The sequence below is a fragment of the Strongylocentrotus purpuratus genome, unplaced genomic scaffold (genome assembly GCF_000002235.5).
Source record: "Strongylocentrotus purpuratus isolate Spur 01 unplaced genomic scaffold, Spur_5.0 spur5_scaffold_5, whole genome shotgun sequence".
NCBI lineage: Eukaryota > Metazoa > Echinodermata > Echinoidea > Camarodonta > Strongylocentrotidae > Strongylocentrotus > Strongylocentrotus purpuratus.
Genome location: NW_022145611.1, coordinates 43,922,453 through 43,949,659, shown reverse-complemented (window position 1 = coordinate 43,949,659; position 27,207 = coordinate 43,922,453). Strand labels below are relative to the sequence as shown.

At 34.5% G+C, this 27,207-nt stretch overlaps 2 protein-coding genes across 2 annotated transcripts in view; one reads left to right on the top strand and one right to left on the bottom strand.

The window, feature by feature from the left end:
• Positions 1-898: 898 nt before the first annotated feature.
• LOC752216 (poly [ADP-ribose] polymerase 1) overlaps positions 899-27,207 on the bottom strand; it is a 40,181-nt gene continuing 13,872 nt past the window's right edge. Inside the window, exons 13-22 of the mRNA XM_030998348.1 lie at positions 10,816-10,942; positions 9,953-10,151; positions 9,105-9,233; positions 8,223-8,306; positions 7,826-7,948; positions 6,991-7,116; positions 6,251-6,502; positions 5,517-5,706; positions 4,753-4,870; positions 899-3,421 (exon numbers count right to left, since the gene is read on the bottom strand). Coding sequence (XP_030854208.1) covers positions 3,349-3,421; positions 4,753-4,870; positions 5,517-5,706; positions 6,251-6,502; positions 6,991-7,116; positions 7,826-7,948; positions 8,223-8,306; positions 9,105-9,233; positions 9,953-10,151; positions 10,816-10,942 — 1,421 coding nt within the window. The 3' untranslated portion in view covers positions 899-3,348. The remainder of the gene's footprint in view (positions 3,422-4,752; positions 4,871-5,516; positions 5,707-6,250; positions 6,503-6,990; positions 7,117-7,825; positions 7,949-8,222; positions 8,307-9,104; positions 9,234-9,952; positions 10,152-10,815; positions 10,943-27,207) is intronic.
• On the top strand, positions 11,972-25,598 carry LOC100888633 (neuromedin-U receptor 2). Its single transcript, XM_030998349.1, has 2 exons — positions 11,972-12,255; positions 23,810-25,598. The coding sequence occupies exon 2, from the start codon at positions 24,093-24,095 to the stop codon at positions 25,221-25,223; it is 1,131 nt and encodes a 376-aa protein (XP_030854209.1). The 5' UTR covers positions 11,972-12,255; positions 23,810-24,092; the 3' UTR covers positions 25,224-25,598.

The following is a 27,207-nucleotide window of genomic DNA, read 5'->3' as shown; positions in this document are numbered from 1 at the left end:
TCAATTCATAAAAGTTCATAAAAGATTTTTGTGAAATGTCATGCGCACGCAATATGATACAAATCAAATAACCTGGGCAAAGGCATGGGGAAATCAAGTTCTGGGGGATAAACAGGGAAATTAATGGGATAACAATAGTGAGGCAAGGACGTCACAAACTAATAACCAAATTAGCAATTTGTGTAGTGATTTTTAAGTTCCATAGTTTTTAATACAAAACAAAAAAATCATAACTTCATTATTAGTTATTCGATTTTACTCAATTTGTGTGCGTTCTGTTTCTCTTGTTTTTCTTCATCTATCAAAAGCAAATTATTTTTGGAGTGGACTTAGCCTTTGAATCAAGTGAGAGACTAAACATATAAAGTAAGCTTAATTGTGTTTTTTTTTTTAAATAAAAAAACTTTACAGGCATTGTGAAGTTTCATCACAGTGAAAATGAAACGGCTCTTCTTCTGAAGAACACATTTTCATAATAATGGGAAGAAAACTGCCTCTGCCCCTACATCCCAGCATTTGTAACTTTATCCCTTTTTTTATCACAATACCTTAAAATGAAATAAACTTTTAGTACAAAGTAGAAGTATTTCATGCATTTTCCTTGTTGATATGAATATAGTAGCTCATCATAAAAGACATATCACAGTGGTGTTATATAAGCACAAGACTGCTTCCTACACCTAGCTACTCACCCCCTAATGTATAAACCCAATCAGGGAATATCTACAAAGTCTTTCCAAAAATCTGATAAGTTTCTCCTTATTCTCATATCAATCATGATGTTTAACGCGTTGAACCATCTTGTTCTGAACTGGGGATTTTGACTGCAGTCACTGTCACCAAAGGTTCTCTTTTTCACAGAAACTGTTATTTGTAAAGAATACAATGAACGACTGTCTTCAATTTGATGAGTTTATTTCAAGATTCATATGAAATGAAGAAAACTATTCTTTACTTTCTGGAACTAGAATAGAATGCAGGTCTAGAGATGGTGCACTTGCATTTAATACATAGATAAATTAAACTGTTACAGTTTAATAAGTTTGGCCTCAATCACAAATGTAATTTCTCAAGAACAAACAAGAACATACATGAGATAGCATTATTTCTTTTTACACACTCTTGAGGCAAACATTTCCTGTACTTCATGATCAAACTGCTTTAACTTAATGTACATGTAATAATATCATTGGGTACTTAACAATTGACATCATACCACACCGAGCGATGAAACATGTTTATAGTATCAAACAGTTATCAACATTTTATAAAGACTAAAACTTTTCAATAGAAAAGATTCCTTCCTATAAGAGTAGTGAAAGTTCTAGATAGAATTTAGCAACTAAGACACAACAAAAAGAAATTTTCCCTCACATTTTAGTAATAATATTTTACCGCGAGCATAATTGTTTCAAATCAATAGCCAATATAACACTTTCCTTTGTTTCTATTCTTGGCAACATTATGCTTTTTGTAAGAAGATATGGAACTATTCCTACCACACCTGTTGCCACTCCATACCTCGTTTATTATGCAAATCGTTACACCATAGTAATCTTGGTATAATTGTGCATTGTTTTTATGACACTACATGTAAGTATTATTTGCACACTTTTTAAACATGAAATCTTTCTGTAATTTCCACGTAAACGTTGCAGCAAATTAAGGATTAACCCTGTATGTGTTGCAAGGTTTACTGAAGTGTATCACAAATCAGTATGGGGGAAAGATTTTCTGAAACTGTTCATGATCCGAAATTCTGAATAATAGTTAAACAGAAATATGTTGTCACAGTCGGTACAATAGGCTTTTTGTGAAAAACAACAACTAACGAATAAACATATTTTCTATGTAGATAGTCTACAAAGAGACAGTCAGACAGTGAAAGACATCAGAATTATATAGTACATGACATATTAATAGTGCAAAAGATATAACCACAGAATGTAGAAGAAAATAGATGCTACAATTTGCATTACAGGTATCTACAATGACTAGACATATTCACTTTCCTTTTCTAGAAAAATTATTCCTCAAAACATGACTTATACCTAACATCTAGTATAAAAGAAGATCCATATCATTGAGATAAAAACCACAGGAAGACAAAAAAAGCATATATATATGTATGATTATGAAGGCAAAGAAACTACAGCTAAAGCAAGATTCATGGCAAATGAGGCTGGCATGAAAATATGATAAAGAAAGATTTAATATGAAAGATGAGCACAATATCATAGTTGTGTCAATTGGCCTATCAAAGAACCGGTTCTGCAGCCTTCATCGCATTATCAAACTATAATATGCAGTCTGATATTTATTGGCACTAGCCTGCAAAACAATGGCATTTTTTCATACATATTCAAGAGAGGTAAATAATTAATTATTGAAAGCATGTGATAGAAAGCATGAGTATGCTTGTATGTAAGCAAACAAGACTTCCTTTGTTTTTTTATATTTACTATCAAATGTTGACATAGAAAATTTATTTAAAAAAAAATAGAATTGGTATAAATGCAAAATGCGATCACATTGTATATCCTAAATTATGTACATAGCCTGTCAGAATGATAGAATTCCAGATGAGAGTCTGGGTCTGATCACAGCCTAGTTCCTCATTTCTACATCACTATTGAATGATCGCCTCTGATACATCACCATCATTTATAACAATGGTTTTAATAGGAGTTATGCGCATGTGTTCATAGTGATGAGACACAAAAAGACTGGTCATTCACATGTCTTATTACATGATAAGCTATGATACAATCCTATACAAACTTACTATGATGCTGGTACCTGCATGGATGATTTAGATTACTTAATGTCAAGTAAATTAAACAAAGTGTTACATCAGACTTTACTTTTAGTCAGAAATACATTCTGATATACATATAAATTTAGAGGCTAATATTCATCCCCCCCCCCCCCCAAAAAAAAAGAAAGAAAAGGGGTGGACACTGGATGGCATTCTACATGTGCAGAAAATAATCAAATGGCAGACGTATAAATCAAAATAAAGTAGAAAAATATCAGCTGCATAAACATAAACAACTAAAAGTACAAAAGTAAATTTCTGTAGTTAGCCGATTTCATAAAGAACAACTATTCATTGTACTTATTTCAGTGTCTGATTTATTTGTTGCTGATTATGCTCAATGAGTACTCTTCAATAATCACTTTCATGCTGTCTCTGAGCAATTCAGCAACACATTTTTGCACCCTCTTATATTCCACTGACCCAACTGAATACATTGTTTCATCCGTTTTGACCATCTTCTACTGGTTTTAGGCAGGTATTCTCTCTCAGTTTGATCTGTCTCTCAGTTTGATCTGTCTCTCCGTTAATCAACAGTTGTAGTTGAACTTCATCTTGATGAGGTAGCGCATTTGGACCTGTGCAACATCATATACAATGTATCTGAAAGGGAGATCAAATTAAGGAAGAACTTCATTCAACTTTGGCAGAAATGGCATGACTGGTGAGGAACTCTTGAGTTGTAGATGAATAATGGAAACTTAGCCTGATACCACATAGCCTTTGAACAAGGCCACCTGTCTGATATAGACGCCGAGCGACTAAAAAGAGACTAATCGCGAAAGCCCAAGTGAACGACAGAGCGAGAATCACAGCCAGTTAGCCTTTGGTAATCTGGTTTTGATTTCTTATGTTAATCTTTGTTTCCGACTGGAATACTCTACCGAAATAGTAGAACGTTGAGGAGTATCCCAGAAGAAGAAGAAGTAGCGTCCAATCACCGAACATATCCTCGCATTACGTCAGCATAAAGTATCCATCACACACACACACACACACACACACGGAGTAAACTGTACGTATATTACAAACATGGAACTACTAACTATGAACTGACGTTCATAGTTCACACACACACTGACGTTCTTACATGTTTTGATAATGAACGAATCACGAACGAAGCCAACTGGGGGCTGGGGGATGGCCGTTCTAATTGGTCAATAAATCCAATGCTATGAATAATTCATGCGGAGCAGTAATATCCAGATTGCAAAAGGCTCTCGTGGCGGTCGCGCTTTCACCCTGGGTATCTAGACTCATCTCAGCCGCTTAGCCAGAGTCACGAGGCCTTGTCAAAAGGCTAGATACCACAATGCTCTGAATAACCTCAGATAACAGGATCACAGATAACATATTTAATTTTTATTTTCAAAGTTATGAATTTTTGTGTAGATTATGGCATATAGTGTTCATTGAGTATACCATACAGACAACTCTGTTGTGTACTTCTCCCTTTCTTCAAACAAAAACATTTTTTTCTATAAACACATGAAACAGTCACATTCTCTATTATCTCTACTACCGATACTCAAAACTAAAATTTGGTTACTCCTACAAACTGCACTTCTTTTAGCAATGATTTAACAAATATATTTAATACACTTTCCACGTAACAACATGGGGTCACCATGCAATTCCATTCCTCAGATTTTGTGAAAAGATGAACAACCAAATTATACTTGGGTCTATAAGTACATTGTCTTAATTGAAGGCATGTCCCAAAGTCCTCATCTAAAGAAATGTTCGCAGGATTATGTAAACTGAATGAAATAGTAAAAAGAAATGAAAGAGTCAAATATTCTAATACAAAGCTTACATAACCTTGTGACCAAAGCTGTAAGTACAATTCTCTCTCATAGCAATCCGTAACTTGTTTTCCATCCAAACAAATATTGTTATAAAAAGTGACTAGTTTGCCTGGTTGAAAAGGATACTCATTGTAGAGAAGGCTGGTATTGTTGATGTTACTATCGCAACCTTTGCCCATGGGAACCTGAAGATTGTCTTCAATGGTAACCAATCCAGATGGATCAGGACAAGTGCGTCCAAGACCTGTTAACAATCAGTCAAAAGTACCAGTTAACAAGTTACTATTAATGATAACATGATACCCGATTGGCATTTAGTGTTATGGCAGCAGCATGATAATCAAGAGTCTACATTTTCACCAAAAAATAATATCTACAGCAAATTTGGCCTTTTGGGCAAGTTTCATACATTGTTTATTATATTTTTATATTCATAAAATGGTCAAATAAAACGTGTTGTATACAAATATAAGCCCAAATCCTTTTTTCACAGAATTCTTTAAATAATATAATTTTCAAATCAAACGCCATGCAAAAAGATTCTTTTAATTCTATTCATTCAACCAAAGTTTCAAAGTGGTGAATAGCACTGAGATACAAAGACAACAATCATGTCTGTGAACAATTCTTTTAAAAAATGTGTTCCAAAACTGAGACAACCAGAAGTACTTTAGTTGATTTAAAAAGCTTTTATCTACCAAAGTTATTCTGAAGCTCTAATTTTGTGTTGGCAAATTTTAAGAACTAAAAGTTCTGTGAATTTATCGTATTAACAATGTCAACAGTCAACTCCTGCAATTCTCTTGTCAATATTGCCAATCACATTTCATAATAATAACAAGGATGTCTTTAAAATAATTTGCTGGTGGCTAAAAGCTGGTGGCCCATACCTTTAGTGCTGTGTTTGCCTGCAGGTGGCTTTGACATGCCCTTGGCTCCATAAAGCTCATACATATCACCTAGTGCAACATCGGAGAGAATCATCAGCCCAATGTTACTGCTGGCATTGGCGTAACAGTAGTTGGCGCTCTTTGTAACCATGTCAGCAAAGTAAAGACCCTTGCCAAACATGTAACCAGTCTGCGTGGATAATGAATTGGAAAAGGAAATCATGACTGGCAATCAATTTTATGAAATATACAAAGTAGAGTATAATCACTATCATGGGTAATGTGCAAAAGCTTTAAGTTTTTATTTTTGTATTAAGTGGTTATCCTGACCAGCTAATTTAGTTTAGAATACAAGACAATGATCAAATCTTTTTGTCAGATTTGACTTTGAATGAAATTGATCTTCGGGCCCTTTCACCCACATTTAAATTGTTTATAATTATATAGTCCAACCACTTCACTGGAATGACCACCTGTCTGTAAAGTTAGCCATTTTGTTTTGTAGAGCAGTTTTTCTCATTGATACATAGGAAAAGGAACCTGGCAAGAATACCTCTTAATAATGATAAATATTTTTGTTTCTTTCAAATCAGTTCCAGGTTCACTTTGTACCCTTAAACTATTCCACTGGCTTTCTTTGATCCTTTAGAACAGAAGCATCAAATAGAACCAGAAAGTTGTGAATAACAAGTTCCCCATTTGGTATTTAAAGTTATATTAAGATTCAAACTTACTGCTGGGGCTTCTGGGGGTGCAATCCTGAGCCCCTGAGACAGGATTCCTCCAAAGTTGGTTTTACGAGATCCATGCCATAGCAGCTGTCTATTATGAAGCTTCTTGAAAGGCTTGAACCTTGTACCTTCCCCATCTCTGTTAATCCTAAAGACCTCTTCCACAGACAGGCGATACCAGTTGTGGGTAGCTGCATGAGTGTTGTCTGTGTACTCTTTAATCAACTTGAATTCATCACTCTTCTTATCAACCACCTATAGTAACAAAAGGCAAAAGATGTATAGACAAAGTACATATAGCACAAACATTGGACAATGCAATAAAAACAAAATCTTTGTTGCTTGCAAGTATGATGCATATCAATTACCAGAAGACCAGTACCGCTTGCAAACCTTCCAAATAAACAAATAGGAATATATAGAAGGGACAATTGTGGAGACAGTTTCACTTAGAGCAGGAAACTGGCTCGGGCTTTAACACTGTTGCTTTATCCCTCTTTCTGTTCTTATTATTTCACACAAATTTTGACATGATAAGTCCAAGACGTAGACCTGCCGGTATCTTGTTTTTTTAATCACCCACTCCATAGACATACAGTCAATATGAATGGGTCTTGTACGGTACAGTGGATTTTCTTTCAGTATGATTAACATGAATATTACAAACTTTGTGTTAGAGCAAGAAGGTCATTAACTCATCCTCCTCCACATCATCTTCTATCTTTAATAGTAGAAAGACATACCTCCATGGGACATTTGAGTTTTTGATAGTGAACATCGATGGGGTCTACACCTGCTTCTCCTGTTTCTTTGAGCATGCTGTATGCAATCTCAATGTCTAAAAGACTATCCAACATCTGAGTCTTGGCCTGATCATCAGAGATGTTTGTATGAAAGCAAAGATATGCGGCATTAGCAGAAACAACATTAATTGTTACATTAATCTCACATGATCCTACTTAACAGATATAGCTGGATTTAAGTACTTGTCTTTTCAATTTCTTATTTCAGACAGCAAAAATAGTCACTTGTATAATAAAGCATGAAAAAATAGAAAGATATAAAGCCAAGTTTTATAATGAAATGATAACCCCACTTTCAATCTTACTTTTCATGGCAAATTTTGTTGACTTTATAGAGTACATACAACTGATATACTATCTGATCTGCTCAGTGTATCAGTAAGCGGCAATGCTAGTACTCTAACGACCACTCAATATACCTCTCAATACTAAAAAAAAAAACAATTTTAAAATCAAAATCTCAAGCTCAATGTCAGAGAAAGATATCTTTAAGAAATTTTTCTTTCAAGTTAGGAATACAATCTCTTTCCAAACATATAACCTATACAACCTATAGTTCCAATAATTTCTTGTAAACCAATATTGCAAATTTCCTGATCACGGCTTCTTCCAACCATTTGATATCTAGATGGAAATGAAAGACACAAAATATTCAGAATTTTTCTGTTTGAAAGTCTCTCCTAACTCTCACTATAGTGCCTTTCTGAATCATCTATTTTGTGAAGTACATTGTGAAGACTCTTCTCAGTACATCTGCAGAATATTCTATACTGACCTGTATGATGTCTAGTGAGTCCAGCAGTGGAATAGATTTCAGACCAAAGTTATGCGGAATCAGTGTGTAGAACTGGTTAGAGGCATCTAAGATGCCTGATCTAGGGGCTTTATCAGTCAACAACTAAAAGGGCAAAAAGCAATCAGAAAAAAAGTTATTAGTACTTACAAAAATAAAGTGTATAAAAGCCACAGAGGCCTATATATTATTACTATCTACAAACACAGTTCAAGAAATTCAGTTTGTGAAGTTAAATTTGACAGCATCTGTCTATAAATAGTTTATAACTGCATCAGTGACAATCCGGTGGATGATATTTCTCTCAAATATGTTTTTCTCTTATTCATGCATGTTTATACATATCTTGTCATATGAACAGGGTAAATAAGTTGTTTACCTTCTGAAGGTCAGTGAGTACTCTGTAAGCATCCTCAATCTGTTTCTTAGACAGCTTTCCTAATGGCATCTTCTCTAGATCAATCTAAAACAAAGAGAGAAACAACAGTAAGCACATCACACTATAATTGAAATAAACTTTTGAAGAAAATTGTCCTTTTACTCTTTAAAGGGATCCGATAACTTTGTCTTAGATCCTTTAGAAATAATCCTTGATTTAGCTCATGCTGCAATGATAATTATAAACCTTTAGGTCAGTCAGGAACTCAATGACTTTTACAAGCCGATCGCCTGTCTGATTATCAAGATATTAATGATTGGAATTACCAATTTTGAAAACCGTTCACCGAACGATGCATTTTGGCCTTTTCCAAACCGGTCACTTAAAGATTTTTACTTTTTTGAGGCACTTCTTGATGATTTTGAAGCGTGATTTTTTAGGGCTTCAATATTACACCATATCACAGACACTGGTAACATGTAGGACCGTGTATCTCAGATTTAACATTGTTAAACGATCCCTTTAGTACTATCTCTATCCATCTTTAAGCACTGTATAGAAACAGTTATTCACCATGCACATTTGAATGACTTGACCCTCATACTCAGAGCATCCACAGAGAAAGATTTTCCTTTTCAAAATAGAAGAAACTATGCACTCTTAACAGTTATAGGCTATTACTAATTTTTCAATTATTATAATCTTAACATTTTTCTGACCATCAAATTAAAAAAAATGTTTAGCCCCACTGTGAAACAATGCATTAAAGGCAGAATCAACAACTAAAAATTAAAAAAAGGAAACTTTAATTCATAAAATGTATGCAGTCTGCACACAAAAATAATATGATGGTACATTTAGAGTAGACATACAGATAAATACCTCAAATTCCAGCATGGTTTTCTTGAGCTCCTCTAAGTCAAAGATCATTTTCATCAAACTCTGGATCTGTTTTGGTAGCTGAGATGTCTTCCCTGCACGCTCTTTACTGGACGTAATACGCTCCTCCTCCTACAAGGTAACAAAATATGACATATTGCATTCAGAATCCTCGTCAAAAGAAATACATCAACCATTGGTAAAATTCTTTACATGGGCTCTCACTCAAGTTACTGAAGAGAAATGAAGTAGCACATAAAGACATGGATGAAAAGATATAAACATACTCACTGAAAATTATCAAAAATTAGAGAAATAGATCAGTGACAGTTAAGAGAAAAGTCATCCTACAACCATCCTTTAAAGGGATCCAGTAACTATGTCTTAGATCCTTTAAAAAATCCTTGATTTAGCTCATGCTGCAATGGTAATTATAAACCTTTAGGTCAGTCAGGAACTCCATGACTTTTACAAGCCGATCGCCTGTCTGATTATCAAGATATTTATAATTGAAAATCGAAATCAAATTTTGCGTTTGCCAAACTGTTTTCATAACACTACAGTCTATTGGGGAAAACGAGTATGGTAAAACCGGTCACTCAAAGGTTTTTACTTTTTTGAGGCACTTCTTGATCATTTTGAAGCGCAATTTTTGTTTTAGGGCTTCAATATAACACCATATCACAAACACTGATAACATGTAGGGCCATGCATCTCAGATTTAACATTGTTAAATGATCCCTTTAATATCTAACCTCATCATAGCTGATGTCTAGAGGAAAGAACCTGATAACATGTAGGGCCATGCATCTCAGATTTAACATTGTTAAACGATCCCTTTAATAGCTAACCTCATCATAGCTGATGTCTAGAGGAAAGAACTTCATGGGGTGCTTGATAGGGTTCTTAGCACCAAACTTGTTCCCGGTCTTCTCCAGGTATGTGTTCTTGAACATCTCCTTAGCACCAGCCAAGTCAGACCCATAGTGCTCTGACTTGCTTCCTCCGATAGTAGTCCCAACTCGTCCCCAGGATCGGTAGACCCAATATCTACAGGAACAAGAGAAGAGTGAGTAAAATATATTCTTTCTTCATGTCAGCTTGTGTATGATAGTGTGATAGCTTCAACCCTCACAAAATATGAGGTTCATCATCACACCCCCTCCAACCAACCCCCTCCCCTCACAAAAAAAGATTTGCAACTACTTTGCAACCCATAATCTCCCAAACAGTTTTTTTATAAAAACAATTAGTCATACTCAACCTTTGACAAAAAGTTAACAAAATGTGGCACACCACCGGGCATCACATGACCTTTTGTGCAGACAATGGATAATGTATCGGTATGTCAAAAATCCCTTTAGAAAGAACAGCTGAAGAGACTTCCCAGGGTAAACAAATTTATTGTATCATCATTATTATTATTTCTGTTTTCATTGTTGTTCTTCTCCTTCTTCGTATCAATTATATTCATCATCATCATCAAAATCATGATTATTAATACTATTATTATCATCATTATTATTTTAATCATTATTATCATCATTGTTATCATTATCATTATAATTAAAATTATCATTATAGTCGTCATTACTATCATTACTATGCTTCCTCTTCTTATCGTTTTCATTATTATCATTATCATTATCACTACTACTACTACTACTACTTCTTTTTCTATTATTATTGATAATAACGATAATAATATTCTTACTTGGCTTGCGAATCATGTTTGATAAGTTGCAGTTTGTAGTAAGAATTTGTTCCACGGCTGATGTCTACGAGACCCAATGTTGCACTGTATAACACACCTTTTTCCTTGTGAACATGTGTGGCATGACCTAACAAAGTAGAGAAAAACCAAAGCATTACAAATTATGAAAGTACAAACACGGAGTTAACCTGTTAAAAATGAAATAACTGATAAGGCACATTTTAAACATATAAATTATAGGATCAACGGTATAGACACCTTGGAAACATTTACTTGATGTGAATTACCTGCAGAGAAAATTCATTTGACGAACAAATCAACAAATCTACAAGCAATCATGTATATTTCATATATAGTGGATTGGACTCCACATATACAACGTTGCTAGAACCATCAAATTTTTATTGAATTGTAAACATTTGTTTTATAACAAATGTTGGCCAAAACTCCTCAAGAATTAAAAGAAATAAAAAGAAAACTCAACCCAAAATTATTTGCTTTCAATACAGGTTTAAATACACAACACAAAAACAGAAACAAATTTAAAAAACTTAAAGAAAATTCAATTAATTTACAAAATAATAATTTGTCAATGACCTCTATAAAACAAAATTACCAGTACGGTATGTAAAATCAAATTCATAAGAAGTAGTACTTTGTAAAATCTTAGAAATTTTCACAAAGTGACGTACTAAATATAATCTCTGGTCCTTTTTTACATGCTAAATACATATTTTTAGGGGGCTATTTTATATATACTTTTATCTTATTTCCTAGAAAACTTGACTATTTTCTTCTGTTTTCAGAAATAAATGTAAAATTTACAACAAAACATATTTCATTGGCTAAGGATTTGGAACAAAAAGATAAATGAAAATATATTTAGAGTTGAAAATAGTTTTAAAAAACATATTTCTGTGCTGGTTTTTTCACCATTTTTCAACTAGTTTTTTACTATTTTATTTTTACTAAGGGTAGTACATGTATGTGCATGTGTCTACCTGACCCCTCTCCTGTTCAGAAGCTGCCTGGCTCAGATAATAATACATCTGAATTCTAAACCTCTATGATACTTCCTTCATACTTCATCTACTCCTCATCTTATTGGTCTAGTAGCATCACAAGCTCATGAATATTCATGTCCTAGTCTTTGATTCTGGATTGAGTGTGCGATGACTAATGTGTGTGCATACTGGTAGAGTCATACGTAGAGATGAGAGGGGGGACTTGCAATCATACATCACTATCTTATTAGAGGAGAGCAGGACAATATTGACGCTCATGAATAGCTTGTAGGAAATCACTGAATCTTCTTCAGTTCTTTCTTTTGCACCAGATTTTTCTTTCAACAATTTCTGATGGAGAGTCATATAGTACTCTGTTGAGCTTTTTTTTTCTGGGAGCAGCAGCAAATAGCTCCAGCAAGGCGCTAACAACAAGGTATGTACATTTTTTCTTACATTTTACATTTCCTGGTTTGCTTAAAACGCACATCAATACCATTATCATTAGTATTAAAACTTACAATCTAGCTGAGCATGGTAGAAGACATCACTACTTAAATATCTGTTCTGCATCCATTTTTTTAATTAAAGTATTTCAAAGAAAATAGACAAAAAGTGATAAAAGATATCTGCATCTACCTCATGTTTAATAGTAATGTCACTCCAATATTCTTTCTTCACTAAAAGAAGCTGATATATCTTTATCAGATTACCAAATTACTTTTGTTACAAGCAGGCTTCTGTTGCTATGACAAATTAGTAATGAAAGGGGAAGTCCACCCTGATATAAATTGGTTTTAATAGAAGCAGAAAATTAGAGAAACAATTCAGTGAAAGTTTCAGAAAAATCGGACTACAAATAAGAAAGCTATGAATCTTTCAAAATCATGAAAATCCTGGTATCTTTCAGACAAATTGGCAATGCGGTCAGAAATTGAGATGTCATCCCCTCACTATTGACCACTGACCTGAAGGACAGAATGACCCAAAATCTCAATTTTTCTTAATTTTAGTAGACCTATCTTTTAGGGGGGTGCATGAAAGATATATGATCGAGGTAGACATGTAGAAAATATATCTTTTTATCAAAATAGAATTTAATGACATTTCTTGCATTCAACAAAGGATAAAATGTAAGGGGGTGACATCATATTTAGAGACCGCGTTGCTAATTTGGCTCACAGATATTTTGTATTTCATGAAAAGTTATGGATTTTAAAAATCCATAACTTTCTTATTTATTATCCAATTTTTCTGTTCTTCTCATTTTTTTCCTTGTATTGAAACAAATTCATTATCAATTCAATTCAATTCAATTCGTTTTATTCATCCAAATTCACAATTCAAATTTGTTTTGGTCACACATTGTAAAAATATGTAAGATATATATGAATAACTATATCTTTGTGTTTATAATCACAAAAGAACCATCAAAATAAAAGATAGACAACATAGCAAATTAGCAATATTCTCATTATTATCAGGGTGGACTTAACCTTTAATAAAGGAATGCTGCCCTGTTATAGCAGAATAGATGAGGCTTCATCAACCCTGGTCTTCACACTATCCAATAACAACCTCATCTGCAGAACACTTGTGAAGAGATTGGTCAAGGATGATATAAGATCTAACATCCGTGTGAAAACTGGTATTAATTGTCAATTCACAGTCACATATGATTGATGCCTCATTCTTACTGCAAACCTCTTAAAACTGACTGGGATTTTTTAGTCTCCATATCTACTTTAGCCTCATATTATAGAGATAATTTTCTTGTAGTGAATCTTGCAGTGAAAAATAAAAATGATTTCCTGCTGTTTCTGTTTTGTTTCTATTTTTAATTCTAGAAAAAGGATAACAAACTGGACATTTGAAGATTAAAGTAAAAGATATCAATGGTGCAAATACCTGAATATGAAAGAATTCATAATCAAATAGTGTTGATAAAAGTCACTGTCAAGTGCAGGATAAAGACAGAGAAAAGCTAGGGCACTTTGTTTGTATCAGAACAGCTTAGTATGAGTGGCCATTACCAGAAAGGGATTACTAGCTCTAGATGAGAAGTGTGGCCTGCCGAATGTCATGGACGCTTACATCTTGTTGATAAATCTGATACTTCAAGCTAAGCCTGGCACGTACAGTAGGTCTGTCATCATCAGCTCGAGATTGCCAAATACCCCGCTTTCATGTCTGTACCTTTCCTATCGCACTTTGTATAAATGTATCATGTATGTATTTCATCTTTTGCACAAGCTGCGCCTTGAGCATTTGACTGTCAAGTGGATTTGGCGCCTTATAAATCATATGTATTATTATTATTATTATTATTTCAACTATCCTGATCACAAATTATCCAGTTAGTTTCCGTCTTCATCAGCCCGAAGATGTAATTAGTGGGCTATTTGGTTGGGATAATCATCCCAAGATATCTTGGGATAGTTTGCAAAATATCCCACTATTTGGCAAAATATCTCGCTATTTGTCCGGTGCGTCATCACCAGCCCGAAGATTTGCACTATGCACGGTTGAGTTTCAAGTTTCGAGGTCGAATCTCGAGCTGATGAAGACGTGATTTGTAACTTCTGGATTATTTTCCCAAATCAGAAATAGCGGGCTATTTGGCAATCTCGAGATGATGAAGACGCGCCTAGTGTGCTATTTCAAAACAATTACTGTCTTTCTGTTTGATCTGAGAAGTCGATAGTGATCAGATGAAGGAGGGTTCATTTGTGCTTGTGTTTCCATGTGTAAGGATGATGAGAGGTGGGGAACATGATGTTACATTCTTTATCACATCTTGGTAAGAATCTACTAGATTGAAAATAAAATATGAAAAAGTGTACGTATTTGCCGGCATATAGGCCGCAGTATTTTTGGAAGAGAAAATATCAAAAAGTCGGGGTGCGGCCTATGCGGCGAAAGAGTAAAAAATGATTTTTTTTTTTTTTTAATTTTTTAATTTTTTATTTTTTTAATTTTATTTATGGCGCTATGCCTGGCAATGTCTTCCAGCTCAGTAATCAGTGTGTTGACTCACCACTCGGAAACTACAACAACACTCAAATTTGTCTGTCATCTTTGTTTGAAAGTAATCTTTCTAACAGATCTCAATATGTAGTTTATAATAATAATTCCTCAATTTTTTTTTCTATAACAAATGGTGTACCACAAGGTACACTATTGGTACCATAGGTACTCTATTGTGTTTAATTTACATTAATGATCTTACACATTCTTCTAAAAACGACATTGTTACTATTATTTGTGACAAGTTTACAAGCACAAATCAGCGCCTTTAACTGCACCTCGATGTTAAATGAAGGTCCTTCCCCGCGTGGGTTTTCGGCAACAACCAAAAAAAAAACGATTTTTTTTTTTTTTTTTTTTTTTTTTTTTTTTTTTTTTTTTTTTTTTTTTTTTTTAAATTTCAAAATCGGGGGTGCGGCCTATACGGCGGTGCGGCCTTTACGCCGGTAAATACGGTAGTCATTTTGTCTCAAATCCTGTAACGTTACAGAATGTCTATTTTTTTTAACAGACTTTTGTCAGTTTTCCTAAAAACATTCAATCCCAAGTAAAGAAAGATTAAAAAACGATTGCTGAATTGGATAAAAGCCAGGATATATCCTAAACATTCTCAATTGGGTAACATGCAATCTTAGTTAAAGATCTTTCACACAGTACACATCAAGAAGAACTAGGAATCAGATTATATCTTTCAACCTGACCTGTGCCTGTAGGTCCCTGATGACTGTGGTCCACTTGGCCTATTATCAAACTGACCATCAATCAAATTCCATCCACATACCAACTCAGCTTTCAGTCAATTTGTACCTTTGCATTAAATTTCATCTTTCAACTCCTAAATGGTTGGAAATTTTCTACAGCCCCCAGAGGAAATAGAAATCATCTCATCTTCTAAAGTCTAGATTGTTAATGGGATGTTTATCTAGGGTACTGCACCACTCTCAAGTGGTTTACCTGTGGGTTGTAGCAAAGAGCTTCAAATATTAACCCAACAGAAGGGCTGATGAGTCTCAAAAAGAAGAAATATTATAACAATTTGAAGTAGAAACTCTTCAGCATATGATAAATCCTTCTTAGTGAAGAGAGGTATAAAGGGTGATCAACTACCTGAAGATACAAGGACAGAAACTTTTTTTTTTAATGGTTACAACAACAGATATTTGGACTGACCCTTCTTTTCATCTCTCTGATCTGAAGAATTCATCATCATCCCTTAGAATTCATAACTGCAAAAATGGGTGCAACAGGATCAGTTTATTTGCTCATTATCTTATTTTGTTGTCTTCTTCAAATGATACACTTTGTCACACTATTGCTCTTTTATTGGATCATACCAATTTCATTTTTACCCAGCAAGAAAATCAAAGAAATTAAAACACAAAGTGGCTTGTAATAGATAATATGCAGTCCCTATTAAGAGCTCTCGGCAATGAAGTAGATATATTTGAGCCTTTGTCCAAATTTCTATTGCTACATGAGAATGGATGGTGTTAATCCTATATGATTCAGAGTATTCATGTTTGTCTATCCTCTCAATGAAACAACAGTGAGCCATTCTTCAGGCTCTATGTTGACTCAGTGAATAAGAGTTTTGAACCTGTACTGATACACACTGAGGGATACCCCCATATCCATTAGAATGTGTCATGCTAAAAAGCAAGCTTCCTTTTACAGTTCAATTCTTTACATTATCTGTTCATTCATAAACATGATAGATTCAATATTGTGCATGATTTTAAAAAAAAAGTTTGTTTATCTGCTTTGAATGAATTTATATATAATCAATTCATTGGTTTTCAGCCCTCTCAAATTGGAAATAAAACTTTGTAAACTCCATGCTAATATAAAAAAGAAAGAATGCATTATCAAAAAGAGCAAATACAGGATATGAAAACAGGATATGAAAACAGCAAAGAGATGTTTGACATCTGAAAGTTTACTGTGTGACTATGTGTCCTTGATAATACGGGGACCAATGAACTTTCTCAGCTAAAAACTGCTCTCAAAAAACAGGTGCTTTTCTTTCCATTTACCAAGAGGGAATAGGCCTAAAAGCTGAGATATATTACTTTCAACATAGTGATTAGGGTCAAACAAATTATGTATAGGCCTACATGTATACGTAATAGACTCCATTCCCTCTAATAGAAGGTACAAACAATAATTGCTAGGACTAATTTTGATTTCCCCAAGCCAAAACTAAATCCTTAATAAGCAATTTGTACACAAGGTTTCTTATCCAATCTCTGAGGTTATGTTTACTAATTCCTTCTTACATTTATATGCATCTCAGAAAGGATATTGACATATTGATCTTGGTAGGCTATTACAATTTTATAGTGCTGATAGAAAGAGCATCATATGCACCGATTTCAAGCTCTAATAAATTCAAAACATGTGAGGATGATTGATACAATTTCTATTTTATGTAAATTTTATAAATATAATCGTTGTATAAAAACACACAATCCAAATTCTATCAACTTATGTAATTGATGAAAATGACAAAAATAATTCAACTAGCCTGTAACTCTTCTTTTCAATTCTTTTGCCCAGTACAGGATACACATAAAACAGTACAGAATTCCTTGTAATCATAATTCCTCTAGATACTACTTTCCCCCTCTGGTCATATCTCTCACTACTTGCTGTAAATCAGTGGGTAAATGACCCATAATGGTCCTCTATCAGACCTCTATCATATTAAATCATGTCCTGGGGGAATATAATTTATGGAGAATCTCCAGAGTCTGATAACCCACTCTGCTCTGCTGGCTCTTCTACCCAAACTCAACTCATCACTGATCACAAAATGAAGTTAGTCAAGATAGCTTCCTTCTTAAACCTTGAATCCTTCCAACAAAATATTTTTTTCGCATCAAATTACGTTTGCAAGAGAATTTATGATGAATTCTGTCACTAATGTGATACTAAAAACAAGTAGAAAAACCCTAATGTCAATGGATCATATAACTAAACAGGAAACAATATAAACAAATTCTTTAATATGCCATGCATTACATGCTTTGTAAAAGAACACTGGTAATCAAAGGGGGAAATGCCAGAGAAAAGTAATACAATTGAGAGATAGAAAACAGAACGATTCACTAAAGTTGCCTTTATCTTCAGACTAATGTATGAAATCTCTCAACTGAATGGGATGGTAATGAATGATTAGCATCTTTAACACAAGTAGGTCATTTCCAAAGTCCATATCATCAGTAGAAAGCAATGTGTTCCTAACACAGTGAATGACAGCACCATGAGTGCACTTCAGTTTGTCAGATTGTTCTGTTACTTTATTTTGCAATCAATTCTCTAAGCTCCAATTTCAAGAAACTGTCATTTCACACAAATGGGTGATTTTTATTAAACTTTTTGAATTTGAATTTGAAGGAAAAAAAAGGCTTCACAAGTTCAGACATTATTTTAACTTTTAAAATACTGTCTTTCATGTAATTCCTAAATGGTCATATCACAAATATATGTGCAAAGTAATGCAAAACAGGACACTTTTGCCTTTGTTGTGTATCATCAAATGCATGATATTTTAGTCCTTAGATGTACTACACATCCAGTTTCTGGAAATTCTCTATTGAAATGACAAAACAATGTTGATTTGATAAATAAAATGTTTGATCATAGTTTGTAAGTCAAGAATGAAATAAAAATTAGATTTTGTTGTTGTTGAAAAACAAGAGATTTGAAATTCAGCGCAGTAGGCGTATATGTACAAGCTTCTAAGCACATGGAAATACATGTACATTACAGTACCTGTAAAGATGCGCTTCAAAATGCTAACAAGGCACCTGGTATGAAAGTAGTATGCTGTCAAGAGGGCACATCTCCTGTTAAAAGTAAAATGTTTACCCTCCGGTCTCCCTTCTCTCCTCAAGAACAAATTTAATCAGTGTCACACACGACAGGTATACGTTACCTGGCCAAACACGATGCTTTTTCTTTCTATTCTACCTCCAAAAAAATTCCCTTGTGAAAGAAGAAATGGAGTCAAAATGTAATTAAAACTGTGTCTGTATCAGGATATGCTTTCGTCCAACCAACAAGGTTTTGAACATGTAACCGAATAAGGTGACCATTTAAGTGACTTTATGCAAGATAGGCAAGTATCACACTGATGCAGAAATTTCTTCTCATTTTCCTGACTCCTGACTGACAAGTACAAATTTGACATCGGAAATCCGACGGTATCCTCATCTCTGTAACTTTATATGATCGCTTCAGGCTGATTTTACCGATTTTCAACATATATCTTCTATTTCTGACAGAAATCAAAGTATTTCATTTATGGATCACAGCTAGAACTTAAAATAAAGCAATATGAAGCAGAACCAGATGATATTTTTTTTTGTGGGGGGGGGGGGGGGGGGGGGGAGGAGGGAGGGGGGATGTTGTTTTTATATTGCATATTATAAATACAAGTTCTATTTAAAAAAAAAAAAAAAAATCATCTGCTTTCTATGATAAAGCTATTTATCAAGTTATTGATGAAACATATTTACATGGCAAAGACTCCATAAGATTTGTAAATTCAGTCAGACCAGGGCTTGTAATAAAATTAAAACACCTCCCTGGTCAGACATACTTTTTTAAATTTTCTTTTACAAACCCTTGATTAATCAATTCTGTCTTAACTTTTAGGAATAGAATTCCAAATAACATTGCAAATAATTGCCTAACAAAATAATATACTATACGTTGACTCAATGTAAATCTGATCATCTTCTGATGACAGATGGTTTATTTAGAAAAAAGATTTGTGAAGTTATTTTGGACTGCTACTCAAAGGCGCTTTAAGATCTCTTTCATCCCATCCTTCATAAACATCTAAATGTCATTCATTGTTGCGTTAACAATCTCCAGCTTGAGCATCAATAAAAAGAGGTGATGAAAGATTGTGATAGTTTAGTAGCTTCAACGACAAAAGAGCAGAATGATTTATGAAGCATAAGGGGGCATTAAACCAGGATCTATTTACCAGAGGGACATTTCATCTGTCTCTTTTTAATCTTGTACAAATGTGTACAAAGGCCAATACACTAAACCAATGGAGGTACATAAATTATGCTCAACATCTATGGCCAAATAACAAAAATAACGTGCTTCTCGTCCGGACTTTTAACAAAAAAGGAGGCAGGGCATTACTATTTTGCAATTTGATTGCAATTTTCCCCCAAAATGGCTGCCATGCTAATTATAGCTGGCCAAGCCTATTTATTCACAGATATTGTGTTATGTGAGTATACTGATACAATGTATGACAAAACAAATAATTGTTATCACTTTAAAAACTATTTCAACCAAATGTATATCACAGGCTTTTTTGTGTGGCTTTTTTTTCCTTCTGAATAGTAAATAGTTTAAAAAAAGGAGGTGTCAGCAAGAAAGGAGGCAGGTGGGGATGAGAAACACTTCATCTTTGTTATTTTGCCTAAACCCTAACTATTCTATCCAGATCTTTTAACATGGTATGATGAATAAGATTTGATGAGACAAAATGTGAAGATCTAATCACCATTTCATCTTTTAAGGGATCAGGCTCAACATGCATTCTTTCATGGAGGAAAAAAAAAAGGTCTCAATTTTTATCTGAACATGATAAGAATATTTAATACACAGGACATTTTTCTAAAAATTGTCAAATTGGTTAGAATGTGAGGTAAGCCTTCAGATTATTTTTTTGCAGGGACAGAACCACTTCTTAAAATAACTGATGTAAAGAGAAGACATGAAGATGAAGTAGAAAATAGAACTAAGATATTTTGTAACTTTTTAAAAGATCTGCAAAGTTTCTTTTTTTATTGTAAGAGAACAGGGCCCATTGATATTTTGGTCAGTCTTCGTCCTTTTCAGGATAAGAAGTATTTGGTTTGACTTGACTTGACAACAGCTAGAAGGTCAGTAGAACCAAACTCATATCTCCCCAGTCCCTAATATAATCAAATATCAAATGTGATTAAGGTATTTTGGTTCCATTATCTTCTTAATCCTGGATGTATTCCATAGAACACCGACTATTTGATATGCTTACAGGGTTGCAATCCGGTCTAGTCAAAATACATCTTATTGTGAGTTTTATTTGGAGGTGTGAATAAAACTATTGATTTACCACAATTGGTTCAAAGCAAAAAAAGGTTATATGATATTAATTGTGATAATGGTTGCAAATGATTGGGTTATATCCAAGCTGTTTCCTAAACTTGTTATTAATCACATTTGCCACAATTCTGTTTCAAATTTGCGCATAGCCAATTGCATGCCAAAATGTCATTAGTTTATTCAAATTATTACAATTTTTTTTATTGATGGGGATTTTACGAAACTGAGCCCAGATCCCACGCATGCAAAAGAGTCTGTGTATCTAAAATAATATCTATTTTCAATCTTGTTCTTGTTTTTATTCATTTATTAATTTGTTGGTAAAATATAGCTGTATCTTTTTTAAGGAAAAAAAAAATGAAAATGTATCCCTTCAGAATGGGTTTAAGATCATGGCCCAAGATAATTTATAAAAGAGGGGGAAAAAAAAAATCAAATTTATGACCTTAACCAATATCAATGCTAAACTACATATATGAAGAAGAAAATAAGAATACTTGGCATCTAAAAATAAAAAACCTTAAGAGCCTATTGTTTTCTTCTTGAACTGCCACTCAAGGCAAACATACAAGGAACTACAAATGAACACTCATCCCCCCCCCCCCCCTCCCAAACTACCAACATTATGTTATAATGTATGTTTGCACAGTTGTGAAAAGCAAGTAGCACTCTTTTTCATCTACTAATATTTTATGTAAATACACTACAAGGCTTTCAAACATCCTAATGCGAGGTGTATAAATACTGTAACTAGCTGATAATCAATAAGGTTACATGTATCTAGGAATAGGCAAATACACTGGTTCATTGAGAATTTGATCCAATGGCTAAATGTTAAAAGATGAAAGATAGACAGCCTGAAAGACTCTTGCCCCACAAGACCGAGAGCCCATGAGCCTGACAGGTGCAGAAGGCTGATAATGTTAGTCTTAAAGGCCTTCTGAACAGATATGTGATGAGTGAGACTGACAGCCCATGAGACCATCAAAAGTGGATTTACATTCTTCCCGTAATAAAAACCATCAAATATACATAAGACATGAACACTATACTAAGATTAAACAGAGTGATAACGTGTACCCTGCTCAAAGACAAGAATTTGTTGATCTTCCAAGTAAATTTACTATCAACATGCCTAATTACTGATGGGACTACACTTAAGAGACTCATCTGTATCTAGGTAGCAATCAAGCAGTCCCTAATTACTCTATCTTTGTTAATTATTAATTCTGTGATTAACATTCAAAAGAAACATCCTGAGATGACCCCTGCACACCTTCTCTTCACTTTATTTTAACTTGAATAATATCAGTTGAGGAGTGGCATTGATTACAAAAAATAAATTGGATATTTTGCCTATGGCCACCTTGAAACAGGAAGAATAACACACTACTGCCAAATCAAAGAAACAGCCAACAACTAGTGAATTGTCTGTTAGGGCATCATACCTGTTTGGATCTAGTGGAGGAAGATAAGCAGGTACTTTTAGGATTTGAATACAAGTCAGAGGGGGCAGATTATCAAATCTGTTTGTGTTTTAGTAGGGGGTAAAAGAAGCTATGGGCATAAGAAAAATTATTACAGTTTCAAAACTATATTCAGCAATACTACACCCCAGGATTCATGAAGTCGGATTATTATGTCATTGTTTTAAGCAAATCTTCTGCCAAGGCAGGTCCACACATCAGAGACTTCTTTAGTTCCTTCTTCATTCCTCTCTCTTTAGCCTTCTTATTCAATGCATCATATGATCTGTCACCTATACCAAGTCTGACACCATCCTAATTCTTAGTCATCCTCTTCCCTGTTAATTCCATCTACCTTCCCTTCCAAGGTGTCCCTGAGCATGCTACCTCCCCCCCCCCCCTCCACCTTTATCCAGCACTTCTTCATTGGTGACCCTGTCTCTCCACAGCCACATTTCCAAACAGAGGGCAACTTATACTTTGCTAAAATGAGCAATCAAAGTAATGCCTACGATTTGTTTGTACTACCAGTATCAAAAACACCAAGTTTGCAATGGAAATCAAATTCTATTTGTTATTCTATCAGTTTTCTCTGTTTTTCTTGATTTATATGTAAGTGATTTAATTCAGCTAGTCCAAATAATAGAATTCCTTTCATCAAGCTGTACAATCCTTGATATACCAGCGATTGTTGCTAGAACCTACTTAGTCTTCAACTTGGGTGTCAAAGGATAGCCTTTCTGCACAGTGTAAAAATAAGATACAAAATTGCTTCTTGAAAACAAATTCTTGACATTTCATCCTTTTGCATAAAAGCTGCCTTTAAAAAGACCCTCCCACTCCCATGTGACACAAATAGCCATGCCATGTCATAACAAACATGGCACGTAGAGGCACCCCATTAAATGCATAGAGGTGCTTACTAACGAGGTAGAGAGTGTAAACAGAATGCCTCTCATCCCATGCGAGTTTGAGTCATTAAGTGTATGGTAAAGTAAGCATAACTCAGATTCTGTAAGCCATCAAACTAATGCTATAAATTGCATGCCACTTTATTTTCAGCAGAGTAAATTTTAACGACTCCTCACCTGGCAAAAATACATTCATCTTTTTCGCGTCTCATATTTCTGTGCAATTCTTTTGTTGTACAATCTTCAGAGATGTATAGCGTAAATTCATGAGCCCTGATCAAATATATTTCTTTTTTTAAAGCAAATAGTAATGAAGTAATGATGGATTTTTAAAATTCAGCTAAGAAATGTCTCAAGGAAGCTTGTTTTTGATGTTGTAATTATAGAGAGAATGCTCAAATGCATAAGACGCTATAAAAAATCTATATGGTGAATTAATTTATTGTATTACCATCTTTTCTTTTTACAGAAATCTGGACCAACCAAATGTCATCAGTGAGGTTCTACAGGACAAAGTGATAAGAAGACACGCCTGTTTCTAAGGAACAATTACTTAAATGGAAATATAACAGCATAGATCGAGAAGACATTGCAAGGCATCAATCAGTGTGATCTGGATACATGCACTATCATTTACAAGCAATGCAGTAGGAAAGGAAAGGAAAGAGTTTGAGGAATAACAACAATAACATGAGAGAAGTGGATTTGTGGTGAGGAGTGGACTTACAAATGATGTCTTCCCACATTAATGTATGCTCTTTAATAGCACACCAATAAACAAGAGAACAGCTAGAATGGCATCTACAGACGATTGGTATTATGAATCTATATCATCTGATATTAGCTGGACTCAGAACAACAGTATATTGATTGCATCAGAAGACCCACCATATAGCTTCCCTCAACCAAGTGCAATACATTCAGTAGTAGACCTTGTCCTCATGTCGCTCTTCCTTGTATTTGGAACAGTGGGAAACATGCTGGTTATTCTAGTGTATCTGAGGAACTCTAAGAGGAAGCAATCAACAGCTAATCACTTTCTTTGTAGCCTGGCAGTCACTGACTTTACTGTATGCATCATCGTTGTACCAATGCATATTTACTTTGAGATCATGGCTATGTATCGTAGAATCACTGCCTCTGAGTGCAAGGCCATCATGGTCATCTGGCACCAGACTCTCATCTGTTCCTCATGGATACTTGTTGGAATCTCTATCGACCGGTTCTACTCCCTCTGCCGACCCTTTGATATGCGTATGCACTCTCGGATGGTGCGTAAGATCATCATCTGTATCTGGGTCATGTCAGTCCTGGTTGCGTTTCCATCGGTATTCTATTACGGCATACCTGGTTGTCGGTTAACCGTGCCTGTTGGTTCTGTGTGGAGAATCTTCCTTGCTCTAGGACAAGCCTCCATCACCCTCATCCTTCCTTTGACTGTCATAGGAATGAATTACCTCCGTATCTTCTCTGTCCTATCAAAACGAAATCGCCATGCACAGCACCAACTAGGACGGGGTAGGGTCATGAACCAGACGCGCTACATCGTTGCTAAGCGACTCCTTCTAGTTATTGCTGTTTTTATTATATGTTGGCTGCCCAGGACCATCCTTGAAATCTATCACAGTTTTGTGCCCGAGGACCCACAAGTCATGAAGATGCTAATAGTGTATATATGTAGAAATATTCTACCATATCTCAACTCTGTTCTAAATCCACTTCTTTACTCCATGATAAATCCTACATTTCGTCATGAATGTTGGGATATTCTCTGCTGTCGGTATAACAGGAGAAGACTGCTGAGAGCAAACAGCATAAAGAATGGGAGTGCTTCAAGGAGAACATGTAACAGACAATCAAGTTTTAATGATGTGTGGTTATAGCCCTAGCAACAAAGATGTGACTTACAAACATTTGATGAAATCCTGCATAAGCAGGCTATTATCAACTAATTACAGTGTGGGATACTTCTGTACAAGTGAAAAAATAATTTTAGAATGTAAATGACTTGAAATTATCAGTATTACAGGATTTATATTCAATTCTGTTTTATCCAGACCCATAACATTTATAATAAATGCTCAAGTGTACTATTCTTTCTGGTCTTGAATATGTGTTGCCCTTCTAGTATTAAACCTCAGTATATTATCCAACTGAACATATAATATTACAAAATTCTTTTCATGACTATATGACTTATTATTAGTAATGAAGATGTAATTAAAAAAGAAATGCACATACTGCATAACATAAACTAAGGGCAATTTGTATTTTTGATTATTCTTGTAATTATTGTATTGTTTACTTTTGGAAGTGGGGAGGGTAACTTAGTAGCTGATAATCAGAAGGGTCACTGGGTGTAATCTGTAAAGCAAGGAGAAATAGCTTGGCCTTCACAGAAAATAAGGGAAATAGACTACAAACCAAAAAGCATTGTACAAATTACCAAGGAGGATAGCTGGTATCTCTTTGAAATTACACTTGATTGGTTAATAATCAATAATTAAACAAAAATATATAAAATAATAATACACATTACTTGTAAACATATTCCTTTTTTTTTCTTCAAACGTTCAAACATTTTTGTCTTCCTTAATTGGCTTCTAAGCTTCCCTTTGATATGCAACACATGGATCCATTTACGTCAGAGAGAAAATTTGTGACGCAAATCGAGCTCTATGTGAGAAGAAACAATACACTGTTTCAATACTTTAAAGGGTAGCAATTTGGAAGGCTCCTGAGAAGAAATTGTTTCTCTCTTAAGTCTTAATCAATCATTACAGCTAAACAAGCAGGGAATGAAAGTTAATTGGATGTGTGAAGATGTGTGCATAGACCCCATTGTAGAGTAAGAGAGTCATTAGCAGACAAGTATTATGTGTATTTTAATCAAAGGTGTATGAGCAACAGTGGCCACTTGTAAACAATACTCTAACTCTGGTTATTCATTCATAAAATTATGTGTGCAAGGTATGGTCGGAGAGAAACAAAAGGAGTTAGAGAGAGAGAGAGAGGGGGGAGGGAGAGAGAGAGAGAGAGAGAGGGGGGGAGGGAGAGAGAGAGAGAGAGAGAGAGAGAGGGGGAGGGTGAGAGGGAGAAAGGATAAGAGAAAAATGTAAAAAATATAGAATAATATTAAACCAATGAAGAGGTGCATAAGATAAGAAGGCACTTGGGAGAAAGAGGGGGGGGGGGGGGGGGGGAGGGGCGATGTGAGTTTGTATCACAGAGAGTGTGGGAGAGAGAGAGAGAAAGAGAGAAAGATTGTGTGTGGCAAAAAGATAAGTAAGATGGCCAAGAACAAGAGAGAGAAATACAACTTTTCATTAATAATCTGAAGGCCTTGTAATAGCCAATTAAGCCAAAACATCTCCCTCTTACAATGAAGAACAGAAGATACTAATGAAGACAATCCATACAAACATAAGCATTTCCGTTATTTACCTTACAGAGCCTCTGGCAGCCATTCACAGTAAATTTCTTATCTCAATGTGTGTCAATTTTCACTGCCATTTAACAAACTCATCACACCAAGGCAATGTTTATACTGTCGTACACATCGGAAGACACCTATAAATTTGCCATGACCATAAATACACAAACAGGCCAGTAAAATGATCTGTGTCAAATACCTTACATATATTTGCTTCTTTAAAAAAAAAAATAACATGTGTTACTTGTTACAAGTTACAACTGCTGCTATGCGGGTTATACTATTGCTTCACAACAGACTAAATGAATTGACTAAATGAGAAGGAATATAAAATAATGCCACATTTATATATTTTTTTTTTAAATTAAATAAGTTTAAAAATACAGATCAACTCAATGTATGACGAGGCTCTGAGCATATCCATACTGTTAAGT